Source organism: Ursus americanus, chromosome 12, assembly GCF_024610735.1.
Source record: "Ursus americanus isolate L20-20 chromosome 12, mUrsAme1.1.p, whole genome shotgun sequence".
Lineage (NCBI taxonomy): Eukaryota > Metazoa > Chordata > Mammalia > Carnivora > Ursidae > Ursus > Ursus americanus.
In genome coordinates this window covers 66095297-66109224 of record NC_142138.1, presented here as the reverse complement: position 1 = coordinate 66109224, position 13928 = coordinate 66095297, and the positions used below count along the sequence as shown (strand labels likewise).

The 13928-nt window shown below is 38.8% G+C and overlaps 1 protein-coding gene across 3 annotated transcripts in view; it reads left to right on the top strand.

The window, feature by feature from the left end:
- The first annotated feature begins 1417 nt into the window (after positions 1–1417).
- The window catches only part of WARS2 (tryptophanyl tRNA synthetase 2, mitochondrial), a 96083-nt gene continuing 83572 nt past the window's right edge, over positions 1418–13928 (top strand). Inside the window, exon 1 of one of the 3 annotated variants that reach the window (XM_045801392.2) lies at positions 1418–1589. In XM_045801392.2, the coding sequence (XP_045657348.2) occupies positions 1500–1589 (90 nt within the window). In that variant the 5' untranslated portion in view covers positions 1418–1499. The remainder of the gene's footprint in view (positions 1590–13928) is intronic. The other 2 variants (XM_045801393.2, XM_087866203.1) reach the window with 2 other exon arrangements.

Here is a 13928-nt window from a genome sequence, read left to right as displayed (position 1 = left end):
TGTTATAATCCAGATGGCTGAGCATGTCAGAAGTCTAACCTTACTAATTCCTAGGGTCATTTAATCTAATTAATAGCTGTAAAAAACTGTATTTTAATGCTTTGCTGTATATATGAGTACAAAATATTTAGGCCATGTGTACAAGGGATACTGTGCATCTTTATAATGATCAATCATCACTTCCACTAGCAAGGCCTCTTAGCTGGGTTTCAGGAAGACCACATTTTTGGGGTTTTAAATATTTTTTTGACTATTTTTAAAAATTTCCATCATCTGCCCACTTCTATTCCACAGACTCTACCTTGTGGTCTCAGAGAGTTCCTTACTTTCAATTACCATCCGTTCTGTAGTTTGGCTCTCTCTCCTGGGTTCCAGACCTACTTAACGGTCATCACATTTGCAACTATTCCACATACCTCAAATTTATGAGACAAAACCAAACTCAACTGATTTGTTTAAGAATAACACTTGATTTTCTTAGGTTTTTGTTTTTGGCTTTCATCCTTCCAATTTCTTCCCTGCTTATTTCTACATTACACCAACTGCGCTTGAATTTCACCAGTACAAAGCACCACTCAAGAGATTTTAATGTATGGTTTTAATTCATAAACTTTGTCTTAACCGGTTAAGATTTCAGTTAGTTTAAGAGTACGGGCATCCTTATTCCATTTATCTCGTACCTCTCCCTGGGGAAATGTGTTAATTTTCAGTATCTGTTCAATAGATAAACACAAGAAAACACATAAAGGAATTCTGACTAATCTTTTCCTGTTATATGTTTACTGATAGGTTCTTTTCTGTCTGGGAGCTTTTTGGGCGCATTAGCAGAAGCAGGAGTACAGTGTTAATTCTTCTCATAATTTAACCCAAAATGCAAACAATTTCTTCTATCAGGTATCTACCTTCTGAAGCCCTCCCTGGACCAGGCTTTAGCGCCACAATTTTAACCACCCTTCTTCCCCTATCTTGGGGTTTGCTTCTTTAACATCTAGAAGAGTGCATCGTTTATCTACCTGCTACGCATTAGGCCGTATAAGATAGGGGTACCTAGCAGACGGTAGGGTTTAACAAAGGTTTGTAGATCGAATGAATTAATGAGGCCACATAAGTCTCAAAGGACCACTTACTGCGCTCTAACAGGATTGGGTAGGCCCCATTCCTAGAGACACTTCTTAAAAGCTGCCTTTGGATGGCCGGAATCCGAAAGGCAATTTACTTTACTTTCTTCCAGTCTACAACGCTGCTACTAATACCCCGGAAAGGGAATCTCCCACCAGGAGGCCCGCACAAAGAGTTGGTCTCCAGGGGAAACACTAGCGCCTAGCCCCACCCCGTTCCTGTCCCCACCTGCTCTGCAAAGACCGGACTCCCGCACGCAGCCGCACAGAGGAACGCCCGGAAGACCAGGGCGCTTACGCAGCAAGCAAAACAGCTGAGACTCAGGGACTGGCTCTCCGGGCAGACGTCACTCAAGTCAATACGGCTCCGCCCCTCTCAAAATGGCGATGCGCTCAATGCTGAAGGCGCGTGGGTGCTGGAGCTTCATCCGGGCACTTCATAAAGGACCCGAAGCTGCTCAGACTCCTCAGGTAACCATAGCTGGCCTTTCTCCCGCCAGCTTGCCATCCCGCTAGGTCCTTCTCGTCTCCTCTCTCTCCACTGGTTTCTTTCCTCCCGTTTCCTCTGGAGAATACCGAGCGGTTTCTCTCTTAAGGTCCACTCTCCTAAGATTCCCTTCCTACTTGGAGCGTGGCGACGTTGCAAGGATGCGCGATGATGTCACGCGCCGGGGTGGGAGGAGCGCCCCTCCGCTTGCCCACTTGGCCTCCGTCTCTTTCCCTGAGAGCTTGGCACCGCGGCTGTTGCCGGGCAACGCGGGAAGCCAAGTCCTGTGTGAAGTAACCCGGCTAGAGCGCCGATCTTTCCTGAGCTGCCTGCCTTCTCGTGGTCCTATTACTATTTCACCCTCCTTTCTGAGGGGCCAGCGGAGAAATTAGAGAGGAGTCTTGTGAGGAATCGGACGATTTAAGTCGGAGCAGCCCCTTGACATCCTCCTCCTGGCAGGGCGGCATTTCAGTGTCAAGTGTCAGTGCGTCTTCCACTCCGGCTCCTCATTCCCCAAGGTAGACCTGCATGGAGCAGGCTCTGTGAGGGAGTTACAGCAAGTTGCCAAAGTGCATCGTTCTGTCCACCTGGCAGCACTGCTGTCACCTTTACCGTGTCGTGCTGGGAGCGTGGACACTGGCTTCCATATTTATAATTTTTATATATGTGTGTGTATGTGTGTATATATATCCCCTTTCACTCAGATATTTACTTCACTCATTCAGACATTTACTAAATGTCTTCTAAGTGCGATCTTGGTGGTAGGCACATTGCTGTACATCTCTTGGGACGTATCTTCAGGGAACTAGGAAGAAACTTGGGATTCTGTGATTATTAGGTGATTTATTGGCATCCTTGCTTATTCGTGGTCAAAATGCATAGGTGTGAGGATTTTGTGTGGTAACTGGTATATTGGAAAGAGCACTAGACTTGAAATTAGGAAATCGAAGATCAAGAGATTTGTTTGCCACTTGCTAGCTTGTGGGACATGGCAAGTCAATCTCACAGGATTTGTTTTCATTAGTAAAATGAGTAGAGGAAGGGTGGGACTGATTAACCCATTAATGTTCCTTCAAGCTTTGGAAAATCTGTGGCTCCATGATTATGAAGCCAAAGTAAAGCAATGAGATTAATTATGAAAACCAAGATTTGAGTTTAACCTGTTTTTCCCCATCATCTCATAAATTAATGTTCTGTTCTTAAGTTTTCCTCATTGATGTGGACCTCCCAAGACTGATTTAAAGATAAAGGAAATACTAGAGAGCTCTTTTTCAACAAAACAGCTACTTAAGCGTTATTTTAAATTTCAGGCAGCAATGTTAGGTAAGAATTGATTTAAAATTAGATAAATCCATTCAATGAAGTTTGAGGGTTTGATTCTGCAGAATCAGAAATGTTTGTTTACTATTTTATAGCTAGTTAATAGCATATTAAAACCTGTGGTACCAAAGTAACTAAACCTTAGATCCAAACTTCCTCTCTTTCCAAACCCAACAGGGGAGGATGTCATGAGAAATAGAAAATCAAAAAGAAAAGGAAAATAAGCTAGAACCCACTAATGACTGCTCAGGGAATTTTAGGGCACTAAATTATTATAAATGCTAAGAAAAATTTCTTAAACCTCTGTTATTGTTTCAGTGGAATTAATGAATATGGTTATCTTAAAATTAATCAACTGCTAATCTAGATAGTTTCAAAATGTAGACCTTCCAGAACAGATTAATGTTTACAAACCCTTAATTTATCATTGAGTATGATAAGAATTAAATGTAAGCTAGAGCATTTCTATTAAAGTATAAATCTACATGTAATTTCCAGTCATTAAATATGATGGTTTGAAAGACTAATGTAGTCTTTTGAAAGACCAACTGAGAAAAGATACAAAATTGTTTTCATAGTGTAATTATAATATTGTTTGTAAATATAAATTTATATAAATATATACACATGAAAAAAAAGACTGGAAGGAAACAACCAGTTTTAACTTTTTTTTGTTTTGCTTTGGTCTTCCTAAATAGTGGATTAAAAGTCACTTAAGTTTTCTTCTTTAAGCTTTCTGTATTTTCCACATGTTCAAAATTGAAGATATATCACTTTTAGACCCAGAATAAAGTGTTAAAGCATAAATCTCCTTATAAATGCTTAGTCAGTAATATCATCTGTGATACTTTAGATCTCTAAAGACCTAAAAAGATACTTGTCCCACAGTGCTGTTATTAAAATGGCCTTAGAAAAGGACTAGAAATTTATGGGTACTTTTCCTGTATGTATCTTCTTTTTCTCTTGAAAAGCTTCCTTTGAAGTCAAAGCGATTTTTGTGAACAGATGCAGAAATATGTGAAGGAAGAATTGGATTCTTAAACCAGATGCATTCGACATTTTTATGATATCTCATAACCTTTGTAGAAAACAAAAATTATTTTGCAAGAGTATAGTCTAATAGAAAAAATATTTTTATCCTATGGATGATTCTATCAAAAACTAAGAAATAACCAAGTTGCTTGTTACTAGTTTGGTTACTCAGTTACTCCCTGAGGTGAGAGGCAAAAGTGGGTGAGCCAAAGCAGTGCTGTGTTGGAAACTATGACTGATAAAGTATTATGATTCCTAGGTTGTTTTAATGTTTTCTTTAAAAAACAAAATCTTGAGTAATAAGGTTGGCATTGAGGACCTTGAGTTATCTCAAAGGTAGGCTTTTGCCCCTCGAGGCTAGAGATAGATTCAAGTTTAAAATAAAAATTAGAGAGAAACCAGGAATAACAGTGTTTCTAAGCCATACTCATTGTGAGCTGTCTCCAATTTATGTGAAAGCGGTTTATTTTGCCAGGTGTTACCTCACAAAAAACTGTTGACGTTTGACAAGATGAGAGTAGTCACAGAGTCAGAGGAATGAAGATTTGACATGCTACGTTTAAATATTGATGGCATTAGGTAAATTTAAGTCTGTCATCGTTGGCCAAACACAGAATCCACACTTCTTGAAGCCCTAACTTATGGTGTTGTACCAAGAGTGAAATATTGATGGTTAGTAGACTTTTGCAAGAATTATTTGTAATCATTCAGTGTAAAATGTCCACATTTTGTTGCAGTTGAACAGCACACTTTGCTGTTAGCTGTCCCAAGCCGGGTGTGGCCAGTATTAACGGACTGTTCCCAATGTTAATGGCTACCAAGTTTAGCCATTAGATGAAGGACTCAAGCCTGCAAAAAAAAAAAAAAAAAAAAAAAAAAAAAGGCAATGTGTTAAATTATTGTTCTTGTATTCGGTTCTCATGACTAGGCTTTTCAAACAATTGCTTTTTTTTTTTTTTAACTTTTTTTCTTTTAAAATAATTTCAGATTTACCAAGTTGCAAAATTAGTACATAGTCTTCCTGTACATCCTTCACCACGCTTCCTTTTACATAATCATAATACAATGATCAAAGCCAAGAAATAAATTTGGTACAATACTAGCTAAAAACCCATTTCAAATTTCACCAGTTTTTCCACTAGTCTCTTACTGGTCCGGGGTCAAATCCAGGATCCCCTGTTGCATTTAGCTGTCATGTCTCCTCCAATTTATGGCACTTCCTCAGTCTTTAATGACCTTGGCACTTTTGAAGAGGATTGGTTAATTATTTACTAGAATGTCTCTCAATTTGGGTTTGTCTGGTGTTTTCTCACGATTACGTTATGGATTTTGGCAAGAATACCATCAAAGAGAGACTATTCATAACAAGGCTTTAAGGCAGGTATTAGCACCTTATTTTAAATCATGAGGAAACTGATTTTAGTTAAGTAACTTGCCTAAAATCACAGCGCTAATTAATTGTGGAATTAGGATGGTAAAATTTACTATTGGGATTTCATTCCCTATTTTGCAATAAGTATTTGTTGTTGTAGGTTTCTGTGATCTTAATGACATTAAAGTGGGGTAGTGTTCCCAGTGACTTTTCCCTTAGCTTGTCTCTCTCTGCTCTGTATTGTGCCTCCAACTCGCAACAAGAGCTAATCAGCATGGAGGGCTATCAGGAGCATCTGTAGCCATCATTTTGCAAGATAATAACTGGGCTGGTTTGATGGGACTACTTCATCTCTGTGCTTTTCTTAGAGGGTGTTGCATGGACCCACTTGAACACCCCTTTTAAGTTCAATCAGCCTAGGAGTCCATTCACTTAAAATCTTCTTTAGATTGGTTTTCCTTGCAAACTGACTTAGCTTATTAGAAATAATAATTTTTAAAACTTTATTTGAATAGATAATGGAAATTACTGATGGTAACTGATGAAAATATAGAGGAGGAACAGTAAGTGGATGCTGAGGATTTTTGCTAGTAACTGTTCTGGCATCCACGGCCAGGAAATGCTAGCAGCAGTAAGGCTGCTCCCTGAGATCCTTTCTCAGTCTGTCTGTTGCATGGCTGCAGGTTACAGAAGTGTCTGCAGAGGCTTACACAAATATATATATTTAAGCCTATATCCGTACATAATCCTGTCTTTCAGAAAAGGAATGCACATTTAGCTAGCATCTTCTATATGCTAAGGCCCTGTGCAATGTGCTATACACACTTTTATCTTATTTTCTTCTCACAACAATCCTGTAAATATTATTCTACCCATTTTATAAAAGAGGAAGCTAAGGCTCTGAAGGATTAGGTAACTTTCCCGAGTCAGAGCTAGTAAATGGCAGTACCGAGATTCAAATTCAGCCTCGTCTGTGCTTTTTCCACCTGACCAGTAGTATTCTCTTACCAAATAAAATCTTGTATCAGTCCCTGTTAGATAAAACATAAAAGCAGAACTTTTCTGATTTCAGGAGTAGAGGGGTAGCTAGAGCCCTGTTGCTTGACCTCATCGCCCCCACCGCCCTACCACCCTCCCTCCACACACGAAACAGCGGCCCCAGAGATGGTGCCACACAATCTTAAATAAGCTGCACAAGCACTGAAGATATTGGTAGTCAGTTTTCCTTCTTTCCTTCTTTCTTTCTAAACACAGCTTACTTCTGCATAATATGCTGATCTTTGTGCGCAAAGAAGTTTCTCTGGATTCCCTTAGTCATTATTATAACTAACCCAGCCTCTAGCCTCCTCATAAAGCACACTTATCCAGTTCTGCTCTTGATTCCATTCTACCACTACCTCTCAGGGTTCAGGAATTTCTCTTTTAGAGACTGCAACATGAGGCCTGGGGCTTCTTCTTGAATTTCCACAGGAGCAGTTTACTCATAGAGGGTGGAAGCTGTTCTGCCCGTGCGAGACGCTAGATGCGGAGAGAGAATTTATAGGCACAGAGGTGCAACATTGACTCCAGCTTGACTTAATTTAACTCTGCTCGAGCATTTACAGTTTTCTCTATATATCATCTCTTAGCAATACCGTATCTTTTATTCCCAGGAGGAGGCATAACACTTTTTCTTAACTTCCCAGCTTACTGAATGAGTCAAGGTCATATCAAGGTCTTCACAGCACCCTGACATCTAAGTTCTATTGGGCCTCTAGCCATTTATCAAAAATCATCTACAGCCTTCTTTTTCCATGGCACGCAGTCATCCTGGCATCTATTGAACCTACTTCTGGTTGGCTAAGGAACTGCCTTTTGACTGCCCCCTTTGTCTCCTAAAAGGCAAAGTTAAGTCACCCTGATTTCTAATCATTGGAGATTCTCACAATTTCTGCTTCTCAATCCCTTGCCCTCTCGGCCAGGACACCAGCCAGCATGCAGGGCTGTCAGTTTCTCCTTTTCATTCCTGGTCTGCTGATCTGGCTGTGACTCACTATAGGGCGGGGCAAGTCCACTGTGGGTAGAGCCCTGAATGAATGACCCTGGTTCCATTGCTTCTTATCCCAGGTTTTTAGGATGATAGTTGTAGATTTTTCATTAAGGTATTTGAGAGCATAAAATAAAATGATAAATCTCACCTTGCAAAACATTTTCAAGTGGAATCTATTATTTCCTATAATATCCTGTTCTAATACACCACTTTTTAGTCTGCAAAATGCTTCACATATTCTTTTAATCTTGATTGCAGCATACCAAGTTTCACTATTTAGTCATCTAAAATTTTGACTCACTGATTAAATTCTCATTGTGTCTTCCAATTTTTTTTAACCAGTTGTAATGATGATGAATCTAAGTAAATATCGGTATTCCTTAAAGTTTTAGTTCAGTGGATGTTATTTTCATATTTGTATTGAAATCATTTAGTGTTATTATAGACACAATAGTTATTATAAGCACAATTATGATGGAGGAGGTGATACTAGCACATATTTATGCTTACCATGTACCAAGCAAGGTTTTAAGCACTTGACATGCATTAGCTTATTTAATCCTCACAACCCAATGAGGTTTGTGCTAATATGAACCCCATTTTGTCGATGAGAATAGTAAGAGGTTAAATGACTCACCCAAGATCACATAGCTAGCAAATGTTAGAGCCCAGATATAAACCCTGGTAGCTTAATTCCAAAGTCTGTACCCTAACTGTAATAAAATGCCATTAAACAACTCAACCCATGATAATATGCAGATAACTGCCTTGTAACTTTTAAATTCGTTCTATGAAAGCCACTTATATATCTTGCCATGGTGACACGCAGAGTAGAAATTATAAATCATCCTTTGTTGTCACTGTTCCTATACTCTTGTTTGGCTCGATGAATTATGAAGAAGGAGCAAAGCTGTCTTGTAAATTTATCTCCATGTCTCTATTTGGCTACTGCCACTAGGATTACCATGTGTAAAATAAGGGCTTTAAACACATGAGTCCCAAGGTACATGTAGGAAGTTCTGTTTACACACAGTCGATAGCTAAAAGGTCAACCTGTGCACAGCCCTGCAGGCAGAGGGGAGGTGGTGAGTGCTGGAGCTGATGGATGACCAAGGGACCACTATCTAGGGTCTAGTTGGGATTTATGTCAAGAGTACTTTCTTCAAAAGTAGCAGAGGTGCAAAGTGGGAAAATGGGAGAGATGAAAGTAATTAGTGTTGTGGGCCATTTCTGCAAGTGATAAGTGAGAATTTTATGCTAAAGGATCCTCATTCCAAGGAGCTTTTAAAGGGGTCTCTAATTCAGTAATTGAATTAAAGTGAATTGTTTCCTGTTAGTACATCAATTAGGATGCTGTTGAGGTTTTAAAATGAGCAACGTTGAACAGAATTTGTTTTATACACCCAAGGGCTCCTCATGACCTTTTCCTAATATTCCCCATGAACAAAGACTGCATGGTCCATTCTATTTTATAGTTATTCAGGCCCAAACTTTACTCACTATGTTACCTTGGGCCCCTTTTGGGAAGTGGGAGAATGGAGAAGGGATATGGAGCTGTTTACTCAAATCCCTGATTTGGATTCCTGCCCTCCCATGGGGAGAATGGGCTAAGCAGCCAGTTCATAAATTTGCTGGAAGACAGGAGAGGTCTCTTGAGCAGGGGCTAAGTGTGCAGGATGAGGGTGGAGTCCCAAGGGAGATGTTAAGGACCAGACTATGTGGAGCCCTTGCCAGTTCTGGGGAGAGAGCCAGGTTGGCCCTCCGTGGATACTAGTTACCTGGCTGTCTTGGTTGTGAAGGAAGATCCTTCTCTGCAGGCAGGCAACTTTGGCTTTCCCAATGGCTGGCAACTTTCCAGCCACCCCCATGCCACCAAGCTGTGAAACTCAGTAACCTAGAGAAGCAAGTGTCTAGAGAATAAGCAGTCACAGGAACATTATACTTGTCATTTTAAGGTTTACTGGTCCCTTCCTAAGAGGAAGTGTGATAAAGCAGAAGGTACGTGACTCTTGGGATCAGTTAGGCCTGGTTGTACCAGCTGTGTGATGCCAGGCAGGTTATCTGACCTCCCTAACTTTAGTTTTCTCATCTGTCAGGTATTCATAATAATGCCTTGTAGAAATATGTGGATTCGAGATCCTGCCATACACACACACACACACACACACACACACACACACACACACACACACATATATATATATATATAGCACTTCCCAAAAGTCCTTTTGCCAGTGCATAAAACCTAGTGGGTCCTTCATGCTGGATGATGATTATTTCTTAAATTACATATAATTCTACTCAGTGAACTTTCTCTCCTCTACCCTTATCTGTCTTAATAATTCTTTGATTCCCCCATCACCACACTTTTCTACCCTTCCATCTCCTCCTCCCCAAAATCAGTCTTATCAGAATAATCCTCTTAAAGCAGCAGTCTAATTATGGTTTTCCCCTTGATCAGCAACCTTTGGGGGCCTCTAATGAAATTTAGTCCCCTTAGAGCTTCACATCAAGACTTTCCACAGTCTAGATCCAAAACACTTTTCTAGGCCATTGCTGTCTTACATGGATCTTTTGCCTTGGTGTTCATAGAATTTCCAAGTTCGCTCAGAGCTCTTCCCTTTTACTTCTTTGTTAATGCCACTGTCTCTTCTTGGAAAGGCATTTCTTCCCATTCTTATTTGTCTGTATTCCACCATTTTAAAAAAATGAAACAAAAACACACAATTCCGGACTTCAAGTTCTATTACAAAGCTATAGTGATCAAAATAGTATGGTACTGGCACAAAAATGGACACGTAGATCAACGGAACAGAATAGAAATGAATCCACAAAGTATAGTCACTTAATCTTTGACAAAGCAGGAAAGAATATCCAATGGAAAAAAGACCATCTCTTCAACAAATGGTGCTCAGAGAACTGGACAGCAACATGTTTTAAGAAAGAAAGAAAGAAAGAAAGAAAGAAAGAAAGAAAGAAAGAAAGAAAGAAAGGGAGAGAGAAAGAGAGAAAGAGAGAAAGAGAGAAAGAGAGAAAGAAAGAAAGAAAGAAAGAAAGAAACTGGACCACTTTCTTACACCATACACAAAAATAAATTAAAAATGGATTAAAGAGCTAAATGTGAGACCTGAAACCATAAAAATCCTAGAGGAGGACACAGGCTGTAACCTCTTTGAGACTGGATGTAGCAACTTTTTTCTAGATATGTCTCCTGAGGCAAGGGAAACAAAAGCAAAAATAAACTATTGGGACTTCATCAAAATAAAAAAGTTCTGCGCAGCAAAGGCAACAATCAACAAAACTGAAAGGCAGCCTATGGAATGGGAGAAGATATTTCCAAATGGCATTTCTGATAAAGAGTTAGTATCCAAAATATATAAAGAATTTATCAAATTCAATACCCAAAAAATAATCCAATTAAAAAATGGGCAGAAGACATGAATAGACGTTTTTCCAAAGAATGCATACAGATGGCCAACAAACACATGAAAAGATATTCAACATCATTGATCATCAGGGAAATACAAATCAAAACTACGATGAGATATCACTTCATACCTGTCAGAATGGCTGAAATCAGCAACACAAAAAACAGGTTTTGGTAAGGATATAGAGAAAGGAGAACCCTATTGACTGTTGGTGGGAATCCAAACTGGTGCAGCCACTGTGGAAACCAGTATGGAGGTGCCTCAAAAAGTTAAAAATAAAACTATACTATGACCAGCAATTGCACTACTAGGTATTTACCCAAAGAATACAAAAACATTAATTCAAAGGGATTCATGCACCCCGATGTTTATAGCAGCATTATCTTCAATAGCCAAATTATGGAAACAGCCCAAGTGTCCATCAACTGATGAATGGATAAAGAAGAAGTGATATATATGGAATATATATATATATATATATATATATATATATTACTCAATCTTCAAAAAGAATGCAATGACATGGATGGAGCTAGAGTGTATTATGCTAAGCAAAATAAGTCAGTCAGAGAAAGACAAAGATATGATTTCACTCATATGTGGAATTTAAGAAACAAAACAAACGAGAAAAGGGGGGAAAAGAGAGAGAGAGAGAAAGGCAAACCAAGAAACAGACTCTTAACTATAGAGAAAACTGATGTTTACTGGCAGGGGGTGGCGAGTTAGGGGGGTTGGTGGGGGAGATGGGTGAAATAGACGATGGGGATTAAGGAATGCACTTGTCATGATGAGCACCAGGTGATGTATGGAAGTGTTGAATCACTATATTTTACATCTGAAACTAATATTACCCTGTATGTTAGCTAACTGGAATTTGCAACAACAACAACAACAACAGAACTTCTCTATTGGTTCCAGAAAACTTTGTTCTGAAGTTGGCAATGATTGTTCCCATTTTGAAGTTTTATAGGATTTTGTACCTTCCCTACAGAAATTAACACATCCTTATATTCGGTCTCTGTTTATAGGTACTTGCTTTAGGACAGATGGAGAGTGTGCTTTTTTTTTTTTTTAGACCTTTTATGAACACTCCAGCAGGAAATGGCTTATAATTAATACCAGGGTTCCACAGGTGCAGCCTTAGGCGGCCACTCAGCAGGCAGATCTTACCAGAAGTATGTTCATGGAGACCTCCAGCAGTCATAAAAGCTGGGGAGGGAAGGATTCTTCCTGTTGTGCCTCGGCTATGATAACTATATGTGTGAGAAAATGAGTTATTACTTAAATTTTTGGCATAATAATTCCTGTAACAGAAAGAGCTCAATAAGTATTTGAGTGAATGAATTCAGTGAAAAGTAAAGCCAAGGAGGTAAGATAAGAGAAAATGCGTACCATTGGCATTTAGCATATTGTTGAATTTAAACTGTACGTTTTTATGTATCTAATTTTAGAAGATGTTCAGTGTTTGCTGCAGTTCATAAATGACCTGGTAATTGTCCTAAGTATCCAGATATTTATAAGTGATTGGAAGATAATGCCAATTTTATTTCAGTGATTTTCCAAGAAGGCTGTAATTTCCAAGTTGTTGCTATAATGGACTTTTATTGCTACTCTAGCTCTAACTTTATTTTTCAAAGGCATAACCTCTTATACTTCAGTTTGCTACTTCTACATATCATTAAAGTTTGTTACCTCTGTGTATAGGAAAGTATAGACATACTCAGGATTAAGATGAGAAGATTTTATTTTGAGCATAGTTTTGCCTCAGAATACTGTCTGGTTCAGTAAATGTGCTATATTATTTATACAACAACTGATGTTGTGTTTTCTAATATTATAAATCAAGGATTCATGCAGCTCGTGAAGGAAATAAAAAGCTCTTTTATTGTATTAACATTGCCTTTTCTCTTAATTGTCCATCTTAAGTCCCTTGAAAACAACCTGTCAGACTGTGCCTAGTACCTTTGCTCTATTGATCTTGGTATGCCCTACATAGATTAATAGCCTTAGGTCCCACTGCACTGTTACAGTGTGTAGACAGTGAGGCCATTTGTAAGCATACAATTTAATGCTGTTCCATTTTTCTGTGCACTGTGGTAAGAGGAGAGCAGTGTGATTCAAGCAGATTTTAATCTCTATTACAAAGAGCTAATATTTTCTTCTTTTTAAAGTGGCCAGTGGTATTTTAGTAGTCGATAAGGAAAGTTTTATTGTTATATTTGTTACCAATTTTTCCTTTACATATTTAATAAAACCTTAAATCAACCCAGCATAATCATAGAACTGTCACAGAATGTCATGTCTGTTAAAAGGATTGCAGCATCTTCCAGATAAGTCTGTGACTACAGTGGCCAGACATCTTATTAAATCAGGGACCAGTTATACCCATAAATCTTTAAAATGTCTTGCAAATTCCAATGTTTCAGCCTCCATATGACATCTCCCACATTGTTTTTCACATTCTAAAATGGAAGAGAGATTCTGTAGCAGACCATGTGTCCTTAATTTTGATTGGGAATATATTAACATATCTATGACTCAACTAGAGATACAGCTTATGCTCTAGTCTTATTTTTCTGTCTAAATAGCAGACTTTGGAGTCAGACTTCCATGATACCTGTCTTCTTGAAAGCAAAATCCCCACCTTTAGATTTGGAGATAGGGTCATCCAGCTTCCATTTGGACCACATGTTAGGAGGGCTTGGGAGAGAAAGTAGTGAATCTTCAAAAAGGAGTAACAAAGCTGTGACTACTGATAAGATTACTGCCAGCTGAATAGCACTTAAATTTGTGTCTTCTTTAGCGAGATCATCAAGAAAAGCGTGCAAAGTGGGAAAAATAATTTTTAAAAATCAAGGGTTTTTAACCCTCTGTAGGCTGAATTCTAGGAGAGAGCCCAGAGTTGATGAATCTGAAAAAGAGACAAAGATGGGAGAAGAGTTACTGGAGTGTGTGTGGATCTAGGGATTTCGAGGGGTTAGAGGATTTCAGACTCAGTGAAGAGCAAGATAGTGGTGTGGTATAAGGACTAAAAATTATCTGCTGGCATGTACAATTGGAATGTCACTAAAGATGTAAGCAGCTACAGCTTTAGAAGAGTTATTGGTGCAGAAGATTAATTACAGTGAGACAGAGGCGAGGA